The 20,380-nt window shown below is 37.3% G+C and overlaps 1 protein-coding gene across 1 annotated transcript; it reads left to right on the forward strand.

Moving 5' to 3' along the window:
- The first annotated feature begins 11,888 nt into the window (after positions 1-11,888).
- Positions 11,889-19,830, forward strand: LOC143215266 (protein BTG2). Its single transcript, XM_076437254.1, has one exon. The coding sequence runs from the start codon at positions 12,728-12,730 to the stop codon at positions 13,265-13,267; it is 540 nt and encodes a 179-aa protein (XP_076293369.1). The 5' UTR covers positions 11,889-12,727; the 3' UTR covers positions 13,268-19,830.
- The last annotated feature ends 550 nt before the right edge of the window (positions 19,831-20,380 follow it).

Genomic DNA, 20,380 nt, shown 5'->3' on the forward strand with positions numbered 1-20,380 from the left:
TGGAAGCCGAAAATCGTGAAAATTTTCAATTTTTACCATCTCTAAACGTTTGTAGATCATTGCAACGTCGCGCGTCGACGTATTCTGATGAAATTTTCAGAATACGTTTAATTGATACAGATCTACGAAACGTGTTCTCTAAATTTTCCATATAAGACAGCACAAAAATTTGCAAAATACAAGTATTAGTGTTTTCTCTGTGTGTGTGTGTGCAATTCCGACAACTTGCAATTGTTTCCAAAAATTTTGTTCACATTCTGTAGCAACGCAATTATTCTAACTTTTTAAAAAAGTTGTCGTCTTTTTAAGAGGGTCCGATTATTATTAGTCATTAGTGGAAGTCGCTGTATGTACGATGAACATTTCGTTGGATAAATGTATGAATTTCTACACTAAGGACACGTAAACTTTTAATTGCAACTAAAACAATTTACTTGAAACATGTATGAAGTAATTAACATGTGTACGTCCAAGAAACGGCTCCTTGTGTAATCATTTGCGTGATAATTTTTTTATTAGGACCCTTAATGAAAATTTAAAATATATGTTTTGTAGATCTATGTTAGTTATACACATGCTGAAAATTTCATCGAAATCGGTTGACGCAGGAAAAAACGACACGCATCGAAAGATGTACGATTTTGTGGATTTTAAGCAGAAACTGATCAAAAATCGTATAAAACTACGCGTGTAGCTCGTGTGTATGTTAATCGATTTTGACGAAATTTTCAGCATGTGTATATATAACATAGATCTACAAAACATATATTTTAAATTTTATTTAAGGGCCCTAATAAAAAAGTTAAAAAAATGACTTTTTTATTTTTGCATGTAACTTTGTAAATTATAATTTTTTGGAAAATCTTTTTTGCATATCATTTCATAATCCAGTGCTTCTAATTGATTATAAAAAATCAGGCCGTTTGTGACAATTATAAAAAAGTTATTCTGTTTTAAAGGGCGTTCGAATACTTTCGTGAGCCATGTACATACATATATGTATACTATACATAATACCATTTTTCGTTTTTAATCGCATTCATGATTTCAACCGAGCAATTTCTACCAGAAGTATCTAATATTTCAACAAAGTTGAACTCGACGAGTCGAAATACGCTGTTAACCGAACCAAACACGAGTGATCTTTTTTGTTTGCATAATGGCTCGCGCTGATTTCCCACGTCGATGTTAAGATACACGCACTCTGTCATATCTTCGTTGAAGTTTCTCGAAACTTCCTTGAAAAATATTACGCAACAGTCTCTATCAGCTGAGAACATTTCATAACTATAATTTCTATAATCTGCGAGACAGACGCGAGTACGAAACTTCTGTTTGGCTAGAGCTGTACTATCGGCTCGACATATGTACATGTAGTAATTCAGCAATCCTGCGCGGCACACTCGATAAAATAGTTGAGAGCCGCTGGTCTAAATCGTAGAAGCGCATCAATAGAATCAGTGAAAAGCGAGGGGGACTCGGTAGGGTTCGAAAGGGTTGCACAGCAGGCTGGCAACTTTTTCGACAGCGGCGCGCTACGATTTACAAAATCAGCCTGGCAGTCGTTTTCATAGTGGAGGCAAGGCCTCCGAGTGGTCGTCACGTGGGGCTAGATTCTGTGCATTTTCTAGCTGCCTGCGTTAGTTTCATTATATGTATTATTACGTGTGCACGATTTGGGACGCTGAACGCCGCGCCGCGCGCGCAGAACCAAGGGGCAGAAAAGCAGCGCGCGGCGGGGAATAGCAGGAAAAGGGTGAGGTGGCCGGAAAAGGGGGAAGGGAGGGGTCAGTAAATGCTCATTGGGGGATCATGGATCGCAGGTCACCCTCGACCATCAGGTATGTAGTAGACGACGTATCCTTTTATCAAGGCTGGCTGGGCCGAGGGAATAATCCAACAACGATAGAATGAAATAAACGAGGGAAATTGTGAGAAAATCGATACGCGAAGCTCCCCGGCTATGCGACTCAATGAAGGGAAACACAAGACAAATGAACTTTGCTAATTTCATGCTGTGAACTGTGAAAGAAATCTCCCATGACCAGTTCGTCCAATTTCCCAGCCAACTTTACTCAAATATTCAATTGAATACAGAAATTGTTGGAAGAAAATGACCGCCCGGCAGTGTTGGCCAATATTTAAGTAAATGATTACACTGTCCAACACCAAATTTGTTCCCTAATTACTGTTGGCTCGAATCTGTCTTTAATTTTTCTCTTATAAGCACAGTTTTTGAGGATCATGGATTTGAAAAAAAACATATTTTCAACTTTAAACAAATATTGTGGTGTTATTATAAAAGATATTGAATTGTTCTTTGCAGCAACAGATTCTGTAGACTTTCCCAAATACAGTGATATCCAATATTAATACATTATGATTGTTTAAACGTGTTTAAACAATGATTAAAACGGAGAGACACCACTTTTGCACCAATTTTTGTGGATATTTTTCAATTTATCTCAAAAAATAGGGGTCCAGGGGAATATCGAACTATACCACGCGATAGAGCAGACTTTTATCTTGAGAAACCATCCTTTCAAGTTTGGAACGTCCACGTTTTTTTCGAACCAGAAAGCAAAATATCTTCGCCCGACACGAGTTGTCACCAGTGGTGCTCACCACCAGAACGGAGATGTTTTGCTTTCTGGTTCGGAAAAAATGTCGATGTCGCAAATTTCAAAGGCGGGTTTCTCAAGATAAAAGTCAGCTCTATCGCGTGGTATATTTCTATTTTCCGCTGGACCCTTATTTTTTGAGATAAATTGAAAAATATCCTCAAAAATTGGCACAAAAGTGGTGTCTCTCTCCGTCTTTAATCATTGTTTAAACATGTTTAAACAATCATAATGTATTAATATTGGATATCACTGTACTCGGGAAAGTCTACAGAATCTTTTGCTGCAAAGTACAATTCAATATCTTTTATAATAACACCACAATATTTGTTTAAAGTTGAAAAATATGTTTTTTTTCAAAGCCATGTTCCTCAAGAACTATGCGTAGCGGAAAAAAATTAAAAACAGATTCGGAATCAGCGCAAAAAACTCTATAAGAAGGTCCCAACAGTAATTAGGGAACATAAAAAATGTTGAAATTTGTTGGACAGTGTTATTTGAATAAAAATTTAAACAACAAGTAATTTGTTATATTTGTATATTCAAATAAAAGACACAGAACATTGTTTATTATTTGAGCAAGTCTAAATAAATTATTTAAAATAACAAAGTTAATTGTTATTTACAAATACAGTTATTATTTGTTCATACGAACAAATAATTAAACCGAAAATGTATTTTTATCTACTAATAATACTAAATCATTAGTTATTATTCATTGTCATTGAACAAATTTTCTTTCCAACTGTCCTCGGCAACGGTCTGTTGTGCAATATTTGAGAAGCTTTGTTTATATACCTACATATGTATAAATAATTCGGACAGTATGTTTGAAAATAGAGTAGTTTTTAAGGCAAATATGAACTACGAACTACCTACCGGAAATGAAACTTTGTACAAAATATAGTTGTATTTGTGTAAATTACAAGTGATAACGATGCTAATTTTGGCACATTTTCATTGTATGTACAAAATACAAGAAATAAGAGGAAAACAAAAATTATTTATTTGATTTCCACCGCAATCCAAATAACAAATAATCTTTTATTGGCAAATAAGAAATAATAAATAGATCACTTTTGGCATTGTTGAAATTGTTGAAATGACTTTTAGTTGAATATAAAGTTTAGTTATATATGTATATATAACTTCATTGTTCCCCTAAGGCCTAGAGCCTAGGGGTTACAATTCGTTTACACTCTTCCTTATCCTAATTTTCCTTAGCCTTATTTGCAATTACAATCTCACACGTTTATTTATTATTTATTATTTCAATAAAAATTTGCCCAACTCTGCCCCCCAGTCATGCTGGGCTCTTTATTACTGCCCCTTCTGTCGCTGTCAGAGGTGGACATTATGTGGCGAAACAAATATTTCAAATAATATTTAACATTTTGGATTTTAGTTTGCTTAAAGAAACTAGTATTTTAAATAAGATATACAATTTCGAAACTAAAATATTTATATTTTAACAATCTGAACCTCAAAATAAAATATTTCTATTTCAACAATTTGATCCCAAAAATAAAATATTCCTATTTCAACAATTTCATCCCCAAAATAAAATATTTCTATTTTAACAATCAGAAACACGAAATAAAGTATCTTACTTTTTGCATTGTTATAATAATCCGAGATAAACATAACCATATAGTCTGTCTTATCGTTAAGAAACAATTTACATCCATAAATGTATTGAATTCGAACCATTATTTTCAGCAATATGTAATACTTAAAATTGAAATTGAAAATAAAGACAAAATACAAATATTCCCAATATCCTTCAAATAAAATACTATTTTCAAAAAAATTACTGCCTCCAATAAATTATTTTATTTCCAGATTACTGCATAAAATAAAATATTTTATTTTCAAAAATTACTGCATTAAATAAAATATTTTATTTTCAAAGTTGTACACGTATTTTAAAAAATAAATAGGATTATTTACTATTTACTATTTAAAATACTATATTCCCCAGCTCTGGTCACTGTCAACTGATAGAATTATGTATACATTATACATATGTGCGTAGCACGATAGAGCTCGGAATTTCTAGGGTCAAAACATTTGCGACGGATAGTATTTCAGCCATAGGGAGAACGAGTTCTCTTGTCGTTTTTATGTATGTCTGTACTTATGTACTCGACTTTGCGTCACTCGTTCACTAAATATTTATGACGATGTAAGAATTTATCTTTTCGCGTCGATACTTTCAACAAGTTGGGAATCCTGCGAAAATTAAATTCTACTCTATGGCTTTTTAAAACTCTCGACGTTGCATCAAAATCGACAAGGAAATGGAAAAGGAATAAAAATCGAGAAAGAGTAAGCAGAAGTCGGAAGTTTGAACAAAAAAAAAATAAGTATCTATTATTCTATGTACAATGTACATGCATACTTGTTCCGGACTTACAGTTAGGCGTGACCGCGTGAAATTCGCTTTATCAAATGAAATAACAAAAAGAGAAAATCGGGTTGTTCCAAATAAAAAAGGAGAACGGATGGGATATGATAAAATACGTATCCTGCGGCACACAATGTGAACGAGTCGAGTGATATTTATCTGTCCTGTGAAAAAAAAAGAATGATCCGATTGTTGTTTACTGTTTGCATTTTCAGCGAAAGTTACGCGCTGGTATCTAATTCTAATACATGTCAATAACACGCGTGAAAGTCACTGTATTGTGAATACGACAACATTTTATTTTTTCCATGTATAATTGTAAATAACTTTTTTTATAGATACTTATTGTCCAATTTGTAAACATAATATTAAATAATTATATTATGAGCAATACAATTATTTTCTAAAAATAAATCAAATAAATATGATTTGGAGTCTTAATTCGAAGTTATAGCTAGACTGCGGATGTTTATGCAATTTTCAATTTTTGTAAATGAATTTTAAGAAAGTGAAATCAAATAGAATCCTATTTTTCGTGACAATGATCTTTGTAGATACACAATTCGTAAAAACCGTGCCAAAAATCTATATTGAATTTCGTACTCTAATATTCTTTGATAATTCTGATATTCCATAAATTCATAAAAACCCGCAGTCTAGTTCTAAATTATATTTTTCATATTGGAGAGATGGAACAAAATCGATTGTTTTGTATGGACTAAAATAACCAACACATATGTACCTACTATAAAGTGAAATATTAAGACAAATAAGTGATGGTCGATCTTACTCGCATTATGTGTGTTTGTATTTCAAAGTTCTGTTACAACATTTTAACGAATCTTCGGACCATGTACACTGCCACTCAAAAGTATGTGAACACTTCCTTAATTCCACTGTCCAACAAATTTCAACTTTTTTTATGTTCCCTAATTACTGTTGGGTCCTTCTTATAGAGTTTTTTGCGCTGATTCCGAATCTGTTTTTAATTTTTTTCCGCTACGCACAGTTTTTGAGGAACATGGCTTTGAAAAAAACCTATTTTTCAACTTTAAACAAATATTGTGATGTTATTATAAAAGATATTGAATTGTTCTTTGCAGCAAAAGATTCTGTAGACTTTCCCGAATACAGTGATATCCAACATTAATACATTATGATTGTTTAAACATGTTGAAACAATTATTAAAGACGGAGAGACACCACTTTTGCACCAATTTTTGAGGATATTTTTCAATTTACGATATCTCAAAAAATAAGGGTCAAGCGGAAGATCCAACTATATCACCACTCGATAGAGCAGACTTTTATCTTGAGATGCCACCCTGTCAAGTTTGGATCGTCGACGTTTTTTTCGAACCAGAAAGCAAAATATCTTCGCCCGTTGTAGTGGTGAGCGCCACTGGCGGCAACTCATGTCGGGCGAAGATATTTTGCTTCCTGGTTTGAAAAAAACGTCGACCATGCAAACTTGAAATGGTGGTTTTTCAAGATAAAAGTCTGCTCTATCGCGTGGTATAGTTCGATTTTCCGCTGGACCCTTATTTGTTGAGATAAATTGAAAGATATCCTAAAAAATTGGTGCAAAAGTGGTGTCTCTCCGCCTTTAGTGATTGTTTAAACATGTTTAAACAATCATAATGTATTAATATTGGATATCACTGTATTCGGGAAGGTCTACAGAATCTTTTGCTATAAAGAACAATTCAATATCTTTTATAATATCACCACAATATTTGTTTAAAGTTGAAAAATATATTTTTTTTTCAAAGTCATGTTTCTCAAGAACTGTACGTATAGGAGAAAAATTAAGAACAGATTCGGAATCAGCGCGAAAAACTCTATAAGAACCACCCAACAGTAGTTGTGGAACAAATTTGGTGTTGGACAGTGTTCTTATAACTATACCAGAAAAAAGGTATGATATCTTTGGTGATTACCTTGTATGTATTCCAGTTCGCGTACAGTGTTAGAGCGACATATTTTAATAATAAATATTTCACCGATAATGATAAAAAATAATTCTATCTTCTTTTCATCAACATATCCATTTTTATGACCGCGTTTACTAGTCGTGGCGCTATTAACTCTTTCATTATATCAGTATCAATAAGATTCCAAATGGTTTTTAGATTTGGGACATAGTTTTCGGACTTGTCTATCTATGTGATCTTAAGAATGTTAATTTTTTTATTTATTTCAGAAAATTGAATAACTAAATTGTTTATTTTGTAGTGCGAACTATTAGAATACATTACATACATATTCATAATAGACTTTAGCAACAAATATGGTTTGATAATCAAAATATACATTATACACTCCTCAAAAGAATTAAGGGATCACTTCTGCGAAGCCGAAAAATTGCTACTAGTTTAAATTAAGAATTGCTGTATCGAGATATCGTTGAACAATGGTTTGAAAGCCTGAAACCTGAAAATCTGAAACTTCAGATGCTCTGTTTCAAATTGTTGCTATATTGGTTTTTTTACAAAGTTATAGCGAGATTACGACAACATTGACGGTTAACAAAAATTTTGTGCTATTTTGGAACATCACACGGGGAGAAAGAAATTTTTTTGATAAATCGCGTTAATATCATTTGGAAGGGCTATCTTTCCTGTGTAAAATGTGTGGTTGTTGATAATTGTGCGATTTTTTTTATTCGAGTAATTCAACATTGAAGTAAATGTTGGATTTTTAGTAGAATCTTGTGCAAAGAAGCAATAGAAAGAGTGTTTCTTTCTCTTCAAGGCACTTCTTTTGTTTTTTTTTCAATTTCATTAATATTTTGATATACCAGGTGTTTCTGAAAATACGCTTACAAAATGTATAATACAATTTTCAATTTTCCTTTAACTCGCTATATCTCGGCGATAAATGATCGTAATATCATGATCCGAACGTCAGATTGAAGCAGAGATTCTGCCGATTCGATTGTACACCCCATGAACTCGCTGCGACAATTTTTTACCTACAGCAGCTGTGTTTAAAGTTAGTGCTTCGCAGAAATTATCGCGCCGCGTACAGCGCCAGCCCACAGTGGACCAAACTCGATACGAAATCAAAAAACTTTCGATAGAAATGAGGTAGAGCGATGAAATTTTTTTTAAATTGAAGCTGAAACTTTGCAGAATATGGGAAAAATAGGGACATTATGGTAAGAACGTTTTTTAACCTTGAGAAAATTCGTTAAACATGTAGAATTTCAAGAAAAATGTGGTTTCTCCAGTACCACGTGCGGAGAAAAATTTTTTTTTAACACGCTATATATCATTTCCCGTAGATTTTTTCACGCTGATTTCAAATCTGGTTTCAAAATTTGTCTACGACCTCAGAATTTTGCAAAACCTGGTCTCATAATTTGTTTACGTCCTCAGGATTTTGCCATGCCAATTTACAATTCAACTCGGTAGAGTGGCGGTAGAGTATTAGAAATTCACAGCCACGTTTGCTAGAACAGTTTTCTCAAAGAAATAGGTTGTACCACAACAAACTACGATTCCAAAACTGGATAAAAAATAGGATTTCACATAATAAATAATAAATAGACGACGGATGTTATGCGTTTTTCAATTTTTTGTAGACAAATTTTAAGATAGTGGAATGAAATAAAATCCTATTTTTAATGGGAAAAGTATACCTACAAAATTCTATCAAATATTATATTCGCGCTTTCTTTGAAAATTTTCATAAGCCATAAATGCATAAAGATACGCAGTCTACTTACAATTATAGATTCAAAGAAGTGTAATATTTCATGTTAAGTAGCTGAAAAGAACTCCAAAAAATTACTATTACTATACAATTTTTTTAAAATAGTGTTTTATTTGTGTGAAAAGGGAGAGAATACTGAAAATATTTTCATTTCATCTGGAAATATGTTATATGCTTCAATCTACTATCTCTATTTTACATATTTTTGCTGAAAATGATGGTGAGCGATCAACTGATTTATGAGTATAAATTATAAATTGTCTCAATATATAGCAAGATACATTGTACGTTTATATTGTTTATCAGCAACAGGAACTGGCTGCGTATATTACAGTATGTAGTTATACGCAGATCTATTATTCCATAATTATTAAAAACCCATGGTCCTTGGTTAAAGACTTTTTAATACAGCAACACCAATAATAATTTCAATTGTGAACCAATAATTTATCTCTGTAACAATTTCGTTTCAGATTGTAATACAAGAGAAAATTTCCGAGTGTCTTATTTATTTAAATAAATGATTTTCCTCTATTTGTTGTGTTTCAGATTGTTCAAACGGAAATATTTTATTCGATGATTTAGATTCTTGAAATAAACATATTTTATTTTGTGATTTAGATTGTCAAAATAAAAATAATATATAAATCAAATAAAATCGGAAATATTAATTAATATTTCAAATATTTATTGCGCCAAACCATCTCTGTATAATTCGAATTGGACAATCCGTGTGCTCAACGTTTCTACATGAAAAATATATTTGTTGGGATTTCTTTCGTTAGAAAGTATGTTCATTAGATGACCAATAGAAAGGACGCTGAAAGCCTCAAGGTACAGGAAAACTTGCAGAAAAGTACCGTTCCTAGCGATCATAAAGTTCATTGTGTTTCGCGTCACAAGTCGGCAAATCGAAGACTGAACGAACGGTAAACTGTGATTGCCAACTATGTATGTAGTTACAAAAGTTTCCTCTGCGATTGTTCTCGCAATTCGGTTCAAGTATGTATCAAGAGAACAATTCCGTTCCGCGTCAGGTATGTCATGCCATCCCACAAAACTCGTCCTAACTGAACCCATTGAATTTCATTCGTAGAAATCCAAATTGTTGCGTAAGAACAAACGGAGCAAAACTTTCAAGTGTCCGCGTGCTCGAGACTCTCGTGTGAATACTAATTTTCACGAAAGAGTGCTGAGAAAATTCTCTGAACAATTCTCCTAACAAAATATGATCTACTATAAACATATATATATATATATATATATATATTATACATATTATATTATAAAATTATTATAAACATGATACATTAACAAAATGCACTCTTTCAAGAGGGTTTAATTTTTCCTTTTGCATTTTTAATCATGATAATAATTATACTGCTATTGCTAGATTCGAAATAAATAAAAATCGTACTAAATTCTGTCGAATTTAATACTCCAGCTTTTTTTAACATTTTTATAAGCCATAAATGCATAAAGATCCGCAGTTTAATAATGATACAGTAAATGTTTAAATAGTTACAATTCTTATATCTGAAATACGTATTGAAAACATACTTCTGTGAATTAAATTAGTTTGTATTTTGAACCTTCAAAGTATGAATATTTAAAAGAAATTATATTTAATCATTACTAATAATTAGACTGCGGATCTTTATGCAAAATGAAAAATGTTTGCATTGATTGTAAGTCACAGGAGCCAAGTGAACATTTCTTTCTTCTTTTAATTATCTTATTAAGGTGAAACTAATACACTGGTGGCCTTAAATATTTTTAATATGTCCACTCTTTTAAATTGTACGTACCCATTTTTGTCATAAATGCATAAAATCCGCAGTCTACTAATAATGAATAAATTATTAAGCGTAAGAATATAAATAAAGCTGACTCAACTACGAGTATGTCTTTTTCTATTTTTAATTATTATAGTAAGTACTTCTAATGTCACAATTTGTATAACAGAGAATGAAACAGAATTAAACGCGTACTGAATCATAAAAATATATACATATAGTATTACGAATAAGAACGCAAATAAATCTGACTCGTATAACTGTGCCTTAGCGTCTCTCGGAAAGATTTCATGTCCAACTTTATATTTTCCATTGTTCTTCAAATACTTACTTACTTACTTTAAAAGTTATCACTTTTGTAATGGAACAATCGTTATCGGAGTAACAATATTAACACACAAGTAATATAATTCAAGATCAATGTAGAATATCGAGTAAGAAATTTCTAATTAACAGTAAGCGGATTGTATGCATTTATGACAAAAATGAGCAGGTACCATTTGATACGGCAACAACATTAGTACAATTTAATAAATAGTGTTATATTATTTTCCGCCCATTACACACATTAAGAAAGACAACAAATTTTCATTTCACTCCAGTTTGTTGCAATTAAGGTAGACAACCTTTATTTCGCATAAAGAACCGCTGTCTGCTAATGAAGAATCGATACGAAATTGAAATCTGTTGTTTCCTTCGATTCAACTCGCATGCAACTTAACAACAATGCTTTGCAAGCACCGACATTTGGAAATTACGAGTGCGATACCTTCATTCGTGTAAAGTGTAAGTGCACGAACATATCCGGCGATACAATTACGGTAGAGACTGGATAAAAACTATCATTAAATTATTTACATATCCTCCGTGAAATACGTATTTTGAAGTTGAAATTACACATCAGGCGATCAGAAGAAGATACGTATATGTACGTGTGTACACTACTGTATACTGTATGTATATATGTAGACCAAGCGAAAAAAGATATTATCCGTGTGGTAAGACCCTAATTTTACTGTTGGAAAGTATTTTCTCCGATTGGTCGGTTTCATATGAACAAGCCCATACACGTAATCTTCTCCGCAACTCGATTTTCGGAGAAACACTCGTGTACGGCTCGAAAATCGCCCACTCTTATAATGACGTGGGTATAAACCGGTTGAGAACTCCTATTCCCGCAGACGATCCGTATTCGGGACGCAGCTGCAAACGTCCGCGCAGCCCAGCACACGCAGCTTCTGTGCACGTGACAGCTGCGCGAAGTAGGGAAGGCAGCGGTCCAACCGGCGAGCGCGTACTATCCCCTCTGCGGGCTGCGCGAACAAAGAGACAAAGCTACTTGGTTCGTGTCGACGGTTGATGCCACTAGAAAGTCGTTGGTAGTCGGTGGGTGCGGTTGTTCCGCGATAAAGAGAAGGGCGCGTCGGTTTTAGGCATCGCGAGAAAGTTTATTCCGTCGTTCGAAAGGTGTGTAGAGTGAAAACAGCGTGGGAGTGAGAAGATCTCGTAAAAGGAAGAATAAAAAGGTTTATCGTCGCGCGTCGGTAGTGATCGTTGAAATATATAATATATATATATATATATATACATATATATATATATATCTCGCAGTCTGTCGCTTCTCGCGGGTATCCCAGGGATCGGAGAAACGATTTGCACCGTGTAAACGATCGCGACAAGGGAGAAATCACATCGCTGGTGATCAAGTTGGTCGGTCTTGCAAGACCGTCGCCACGAATTCAAAATCCGTCGACCGCCACTCACGATCCGCGCGAGGCGAATCGCGTCGCGTCGAACTAACGAGAAGTTACACGAGCCGTATCGTTGTCGATATACGCGAAAGAATCATCGAGAATCAACCGGTACTCCGTTTTCGCGCTGGAGCGTCGACGAACGGATACGAAGTGCAACCGTGCGACGTGGCCGCGCCGCCATTTTGTGAAGATTCCTGAGTACATCCCGCCGCGAACAACAACGGCCCCTCTCGCACCGTGACCCATCGAATCGAGTTAGAAACGAAACGAAACGGTGTTACGGTTCGATCGCCGCGCGTCGTCTCCGTGTTTTCACCATCGGGGAAAAGGGAAAAGAGGCCGGCGGGGTAGGAAGAGGACTGGAAAAGGTGTGACATATACACAACATTTCCTCGTAGATCGATTCGACCTGGGTGGCTTCGCTTAGCAACCATGAGACTGGAAATTGTGTCAGCGGCGGATTTTTTGGTGCATCTGCTGCGTCTGCAGGCGGGTCAGCTGTCCGAGCGGCAGCTCGAAATGTTCAAGTCATCGTTGACAGAGGTTCTCCGTCACCGTTACAGGGACCATTGGTTCCCGGATCGTCCGAATCGCGGTTCCGGTTACCGTTGTATACGCATCAACGGTAAAATGGACCCGGTGATCGCGCAGGCAGGCGCGAACGTAGGATTGCTGCCGACGGTGTTGCACAGCTTGTTTCCGACCGAGCTGACTATGTGGATCGATCCGTCGGAAGTATCCTATAGAATCGGCGAGAACGGATCCATCTGCGTTCTATACGAGCGCACGGAACCGGACCCGGAGGAGCAGCAGCATCAGTATCAACACCAGCACCCCCATCAACAACACCACCACCATCAACAACAACAACAACAGCAGCAGCAACAGCAACAATTCGAGAGCTGCAAAGACTCGTTGTTGCTCGAGCACTCGCAGTTCAGCGAGCAAATCGCCGCGTTCGTTTCCAGTTGAAGCGTCCCACGGCCAACGCATTCGTCGCTGCGAGGACGCTAGACGTCGTCTCGCTTCGCCTCCATTGGACGTGCATCACGCTCTCGGACTGATCAAAGCACACGCGTCGTTTTTTTTCTTTTTTCGTGATATATGTGATCGTGCTCCCGCTCCCCTCTCTGGTCAAAGTGAAAACATAATGTATTTTTTTTCATTCGTGTACACGGACGCACGCACGCTCGCGATCACCTATCAAACAGTGTTCACAACAACAACAACATCAAGAACAACAACAGCAAGAAAACAAGTCGATTCAACGGGAATACATACAATGGAAACGATTTTTCTTGGCCAAATTGTACAAACGAATTCGCGATCCGACGGGTCGCAGTCATTTGCAACTATGACTGACTCTAGTCCAACCATCGTGCGCGAATCGTCCTCTATGAATTTTTCGTGATTCTTTGTGATAGAGGACGCGTCATCGTTATCGTTGAATAATCGAATATGAACAACGTCTCGCGCGCGCGCGCGTTCGTGTAACAACAATGCGACCAGACCAACTGTCGTCTTGCGTCCCGGCGCGTCTCGCGAGAAGATCCGGAGCTTTTCCTTCGTTCCAGCTGTGTGAAACGGGATGAAGAAGCAGCGAGACCGCCATTGCACAGTGAGAAACTGAAAACAAAATGGGCGAGCTCCGCGAGGAACTCTCTCCCAGCCCGATAAATTGATCTCAGCCTCCTCTCGCGCGCACCTCCGTCGATTCTGAAAGGACGCCGCGCGGGACCGGGGAACAACGAACCAGTCTGACCCTCTTCTCTGTTCCGCGCAGAGAGAGAGAGAGGAAAACGCAAAGAAAAAAAACAAGCCTCTCTCCCTCGAGAAGAATTCAACGTGTTTTTACCGTCGGAAATCTCTTTTCTTCCACGAAGTCTGTTTATGTAGCACTCTAATCGATTATTCGGGAAGCCTCTCGTATTCTGATCTTCTTGGTATGTCTCTCCCTTCGACGACGATGCGGGAAAAAGAAAATAAAAATCTATTCGGAAACCTAGGAGGAGGAACAACATCCGGATGCATATGCACACACTCTTCTGTTATCAACTGTGATCGTTATGGACTTTTTAATCCCTTGAAACCTCGCACTGTGAATGCAAATTACCACCGCAGACGAGCCACACACAGACACCGAAACAGAACACATTCTATATCAGCCATTCGGGAAAGAAAAAGAATAATCACGGACCGATTCAATTTGCCAAGTGATCGAGCGAAAGTAACAGGAGGAGGAGAGCCCGTTGACCTCTTCTACCGTTAATCCATCGGTTTTCTGAAATCCTCAGGAATCGATTCGGACACCTACCTTCTCATGGGATACGTTGGCGTCGACAATCTGCGACGTGTTACCTCGTATCGCATTGTCGCTGCCTCGGACGACGCCGCCGCTGCAGCGGTCCCCCGAGTATTGTTCTTTTCCGGATCATCCATCGTCCATCATCGTCTTCACTGGTCGTCAGCTGTTGGACCGCCTGAAGCTCGACTCATACATTGGTATCGTTAACACAATTAAGAACACACGTTTACACTGCATACGTACAAACCTTTAACAAAAGCGCGAGTTTATATGTACATATATATAGGTATTATGTACCGTAGGGAATCGCATATACGCGCGAGAGCGAACCGAAAGTTCAACTCGCGCGTGTATGACGTGTCGTGTCGTCAAATTGTATATTATCTGTTTTCTCTTGCAGTGGAGAAAGAGACTGAGCGAGCGAGATGAACGAAATGTTTGCGTATGTATGTGTGTACTACGTATGTATGTATGTATGAATGAATGTTTGTCTGCAAGTTCGCATGTGCAAGTACATTGATGGCTGTGTGGGTGCGTGCGCGTGCGCGACAGAGAAAGGAGAAGGTGTGCGCATGCGCGAGAAAGGGGGCAAAGAAACAAAAATATGGAGTAAACAACTGTGATTTTCTTCGCATGGAGGGGAGGGGCGTGTTACATCGTGCATGTCTTATATACAATTATCTTTTCTGGTATTTTTCGGACGTGACCAAACGCTCGATTGTCGGATTTAGTGTAGACGGGCGGGCAGGAGACCTTGTAAAAGTGAAAACGTTACGAGGTGACTATCTTTCGATCCATAGATTCCCACTTGGACAATAACGTTCACCGATCCGGCTGTTCTTTCGTAATCGCTTGCTTCCTACCAAGGGTTCCCGGGTATTCTTGGCTTTTCGTTTCGATTACGAACCACCGATCGTCGTTTCCAAAATATGTATGTATTTGGAAGCGAACCGGTGTGTTACTCGTTCAATGTGTCCTTGGCGTAACGTCGAACTGGTTCTCTCGCGTGACTGTTTGAATCGTTCATTTCTTCCCCCTGCTTACAACAATTTTTCGTCTATACATATATCGAACCGGACAACTTTCGTTGTAATAGCTGCAAATTAGTGTTGTAGAAATATTCAAACGAAATTATCCGTACAAATTATTCCAAATATTACGAACCGCTCGAATAATATTCTTCGTAACCATCGAGCGAACATTTCTCACTTATTTGGACTTTTATCGCGACGGAGCCGCTTTATCGTGATCTGATTTATTCAACTCTGGTGAACTATGAATAATAGTAATTATCCACCTTTCAAATGTTGAAACCCATCGCTTTATGGTTCTTCGCGAGAATAATATTCGAAAAGTCGGAACTCCTTGGTATATTTCTGAATGTTCGAATTTAATTTACAGCTCTACAGCAACTGTTAGAATAATTAGATTTCTCGATGTTTACAATGATCAAAGTGTGTAGAATTCTGTGGTGTGTACAAACACAGATGTGCTGGGCATAGACAAATCTGTTTTCGTCACCTGAAATCCGTCGTTCCACGAGACAATTTACGCGTAATAGTTCGATCGTTTCATCATAGTTTCTCTCTTTCCTGGCGACGTGTTCGGTTTTCATGAAATTCAGTGGAGAGGTAAACCGTAATCAGTGGGGAATTTAATACAAAATATCTGCAAATTCGACAAATCTGATTTTTACACAAAAATTCAACGTTTCGGGTTTCAAAATTGTCCTGTTTTTCGATTGTGTAACCGGATTGGTTGGTGATTCAATCGTGAAAAAGTGCTGCGCGATAGAGGTTTGTGGGGGAAAGAGGAGAGGAAGAATGAAAGCGAGAAAGAGCGAGCGAGAGAGAGAGGGAGAGAGAGAGAGAGAAAAGTATGTTTGTGAGAAAGAGAGCGAAACAAAGTTGCCGGGAATTTGTGGCGTTCGGTGATCGGATCAGAAGGCTCTGTATGTAGCAATTATAGAAACCGTGTCTGTGATTATATTAAGAATAGAGAGACAATATAAGCAATCTCTGTGTGAACGACCTAATTAGGGGCTCGTGTATTCGTGGTTTCTACGGCACGAGTACACGCGACCGTTTCGCACCGATATGTAAAAGTAAATGTTTATAGATATGTTTATATCCGAGAGTATGCGTGGCAATTTTAAACGAATTTTTGTTTTAGATTAGTCCAGTTTAGCGATCAATCTTTCCGCGAATTGTGAATTACGTATATTTGTGTTTAAAAAAAAGGAAATATATATATATATATACATACATATATGTATCTCAATATATTTTTACCGCGTTAGCTTTATACACCGATTCCTTTCTGTTTCGTATTTCATCGACGCGAGAAACAGCAGGGTTTGATCGTTATGTGATTTCTTTATATTTCCTCTATATGTATTCTTTTACTTTTTTTCGTTTATTCTTTTACGTTTGGTTTCGATCGACTCGCAGTTTACCATCGTAGAAAAAAAACAAGTTCGATTAAAATTGCTAAGCATGCCCACCTTGCGAAATTACTATAGAGCGCGCGCAAAGGGACGTAGAACGATGAGTGAAAGAAAGCTGAAACAGAAAAGATAAAAGGAGAGACGAAACAACAGGATTTGCTTTTTCTTTTCGCGAAACCAAGAATTCTCTTTGTGTGACGCGCAGCGCGTCGTAAAAAAAAACAGAGATCCGTGTGTCGCTGTCAAAACGAGACGTGATGGTGAAACCGTGAGAGTCGAACGGCGACGCGTAGAAAATCTTGCACACCGATTTCATAGTCTATAGATAATATGTGTATAATATAGCTTGTACCGAAGCTGCAGCAGATAATGTTCCTTTTTTCCTGATTTGATTTCGAGCCATCGGAAGATGATAGCCGCCGACGATATGCAACGACGACGGTGCAGACTCGTTCGATAGAACCGTTTGATTCGCGTGAGACAGACACACAGAGTCACACACAGTCCACAAAAACACACACCTACTACATACAATCGACAACGCAAACGAAGAACAAGGTCAGAGCTGTGAAACGAGAGAGAACACGCGTGGCGGAGTGAATAAAAAGCGAGCGGAAACTTGAGCGCGAGAGAAAGACACGGAAAGAAAGAATTAAACACTTTGTAAAACCAATTGTTCGAGAATCAGTATGAGAGAGAGAGAGAGAGAGAGAGAGAGAGAGAGAGAGAGAGAGAGAGAGAGAGAGAGAGTTTATTTCACGAGCGAATTGTAATTACTATATATACATATATATACGCATATATTATATATACATACTTATATATATATATACATCTTGTAACTATACATACAGTCCTTCAGGAAGAATTTGTACAAACCCGCTGGGAGTAAGGCGCCCAGCAAGTCTGTGATTTTAGCTTGGTTATATTCAGTATTTTTTTAAATAAAACGAGACAAAATCAAGATAAACGATAAAAAAAAGATGAAAGAGATTCGAACTGCGAAAGAGAGACGTGCGAGCAAGAGAAAGTTCTGTGTGCGAACTGTGTTTGTGTGCGTGCGGAGTGGTGGGTTGGGGTGGGGGGGGGGGGCAGAGTATGCGTGCGCGTAAGAGGAAGCGGAGGGAGCAGTCGAGAGAAAGAAACGTTGCAAAATGCAGACGGTAGACCTTTCTTTTAATACGCCTTGAGAAACTTGGAAAAATCACTCGAAGATCCCAATTTTTACAACGTTGACGAACAATCGTGTTCGCAATCGTTCGAAATTGTAAATACGATGCTATTTCATACGTGAATTACAAGAAATTACACGGAACGCGCGAAAATCTTATTTTAACCTTCATCATTATTGTACATATTAAATGATTTCACGAATTATTGGCGAGTTCGGCGATATACGCTAAAATGATCAGCTGATAATTTCTAAAAAAGTTTGCGTGTCTTCCGTTCGGATTTCCCGTTCGTGCTCTCGTTCCCTCCATTTTCTCGGGAAAGAGAGAGAAAGAGTGTTCGTGTGCATGAGAAACAGACTAGAGCCGACGATAGTCAATATCACGAATCGAGGTGGACAGTAGGATAGGAGAGGTGCGGCGACCCGATAACGAAACCCGTATTCGAGCGCAATGGAAAAATTTCGATATCCCGTGATACGTTCCAACTCGTTCCGATTCGTTTCCGACTCTTGGAAGCTACACGACGTTTCTCACTGTCGTTCCAACCATTTGATCGTGTTCCAACAACTTTTCGGGGAAGGAGTTCGTCGCATCTTTAGCTTCCACTGCACACGCAATGCGAAACTGTAGTATATGCCGCGTGTCTTTCTTTTCTGTGGGGTTGGCGTATCTGTTGGTATACCAGGAAGGAGAGCGAGAGAGAGAGAGAGAAAGTATATTGTGAAATCGTGAGATTGCAAGAATGAACGGGAGAGAAAGAGCGAATGCGAGCGAGGCTGTGGCTGAGGGTGTGAGACGAGCCGGGAGAAAAATAGGGGGATGGACACAGTAAGAGAGCGTGAGGCCCGGCAGGGGTGCTCAACTCGGTTGAAGTGGGCCGTGGGTTCCATCGTGGTAATTATTAATTGTGATGCCGAATTATTGTACTGATTAGGGAGAGTTCATAGCGATTTTAATACGCATCCACGTTACGAGAGGCGAACAAGAGTCGAACAAAAAACATTCAGGATGAATAAAAAATAAGAAAGACACCGACCCAAGGTCATCGAGATCCGAATTCGGCGGCCCTGTTGGCCAGTGCACAAGAAGAAATACAAAACACATGTACATGGAAAAACACAAATTCATACACACACACACACACGAACTACATTTACACACAGTTTACACGTGCGCATCAACTGCGAGCGAGATACGATCGATTCGGAAAAATCTGTATAAAGAAAATATGCTTTGTCAATAGTCCTAAACACATTATACGTGGAAGAGACGAAAAATAGCACCTACACACGTTACACTGACACACACCTTTGACGAAATACACGGAACAGACACGAGGAACACGTTACGTACACTCTCGAATCTGTAGACTAGTAGGTTTACTATTAATTATTACGAATTATAATTATATTATATCTATTATTACATCAATGTATAATTATATTTAGTTTTTAGGTTATATTATGTCTATTATTTCCCGCTTGTACATACGCCGTGAGCTCGAAAAAATTAAATCTTTATCAAAAGAAATCTATAATTTTTTCGACTGTTTTTGTACAGAGATAATAAAAACAAAAAGGCCTCGTGCTTATGAAATTTCATGAATATAAAATTCTGCTGTCCGCTGTTTTAATTTTATCGATAACACTCCGTTCCGCTTTCCTTCCCAATAATCCGTATACATATATTAACAATCGTTCGCTTTGATTTTTGAATCGTCGTACCGGGAATAATATACAATTTTCATTTAAATTTTTAACGTAATCAACGTCATATGGCAGATCTCTTCGTTCGTGTAGCATTATTTTCTCCAGTTAATTATTATTGGAGTTTGTTGAATTTCACGGAAACTAAATTTGTTATTGATTCAACCTCATTGATTTGAAATAGCAGAAAATTTACATTCATCTTGACAATGGAAGGGAGTTTCTATTTTCGGTATCAGCTGCCGAGTTCATAAATAACTGTCATTGATTTCTCTCCTGGAGATGCAATGTTTCACGCTTCTCAACGAGTATAATTGAAATAAATCTGTTTTAAACCTTTGCACTCGGAGCAATTTTAATTCGGAAATTAAACATTTCTTCCGATCTAGAATAATTCTATTCTACATGATTTTTTTTTTAATTTTATGGCTATGAAATTGATATAATACCTCATAA

This window comes from Lasioglossum baleicum, chromosome 13 (assembly GCF_051020765.1).
Source record: "Lasioglossum baleicum chromosome 13, iyLasBale1, whole genome shotgun sequence".
In the NCBI taxonomy this organism is placed as follows: Eukaryota; Metazoa; Arthropoda; class Insecta; order Hymenoptera; family Halictidae; genus Lasioglossum; species Lasioglossum baleicum.

Coding starts and splice junctions, on each gene's coding strand:
- LOC143215266 (XM_076437254.1), top strand. CDS start 12,728: ATGAGACTGGAAATTGTGTCAGCGGCGGATTTTTTGGTGCATCTGCTG.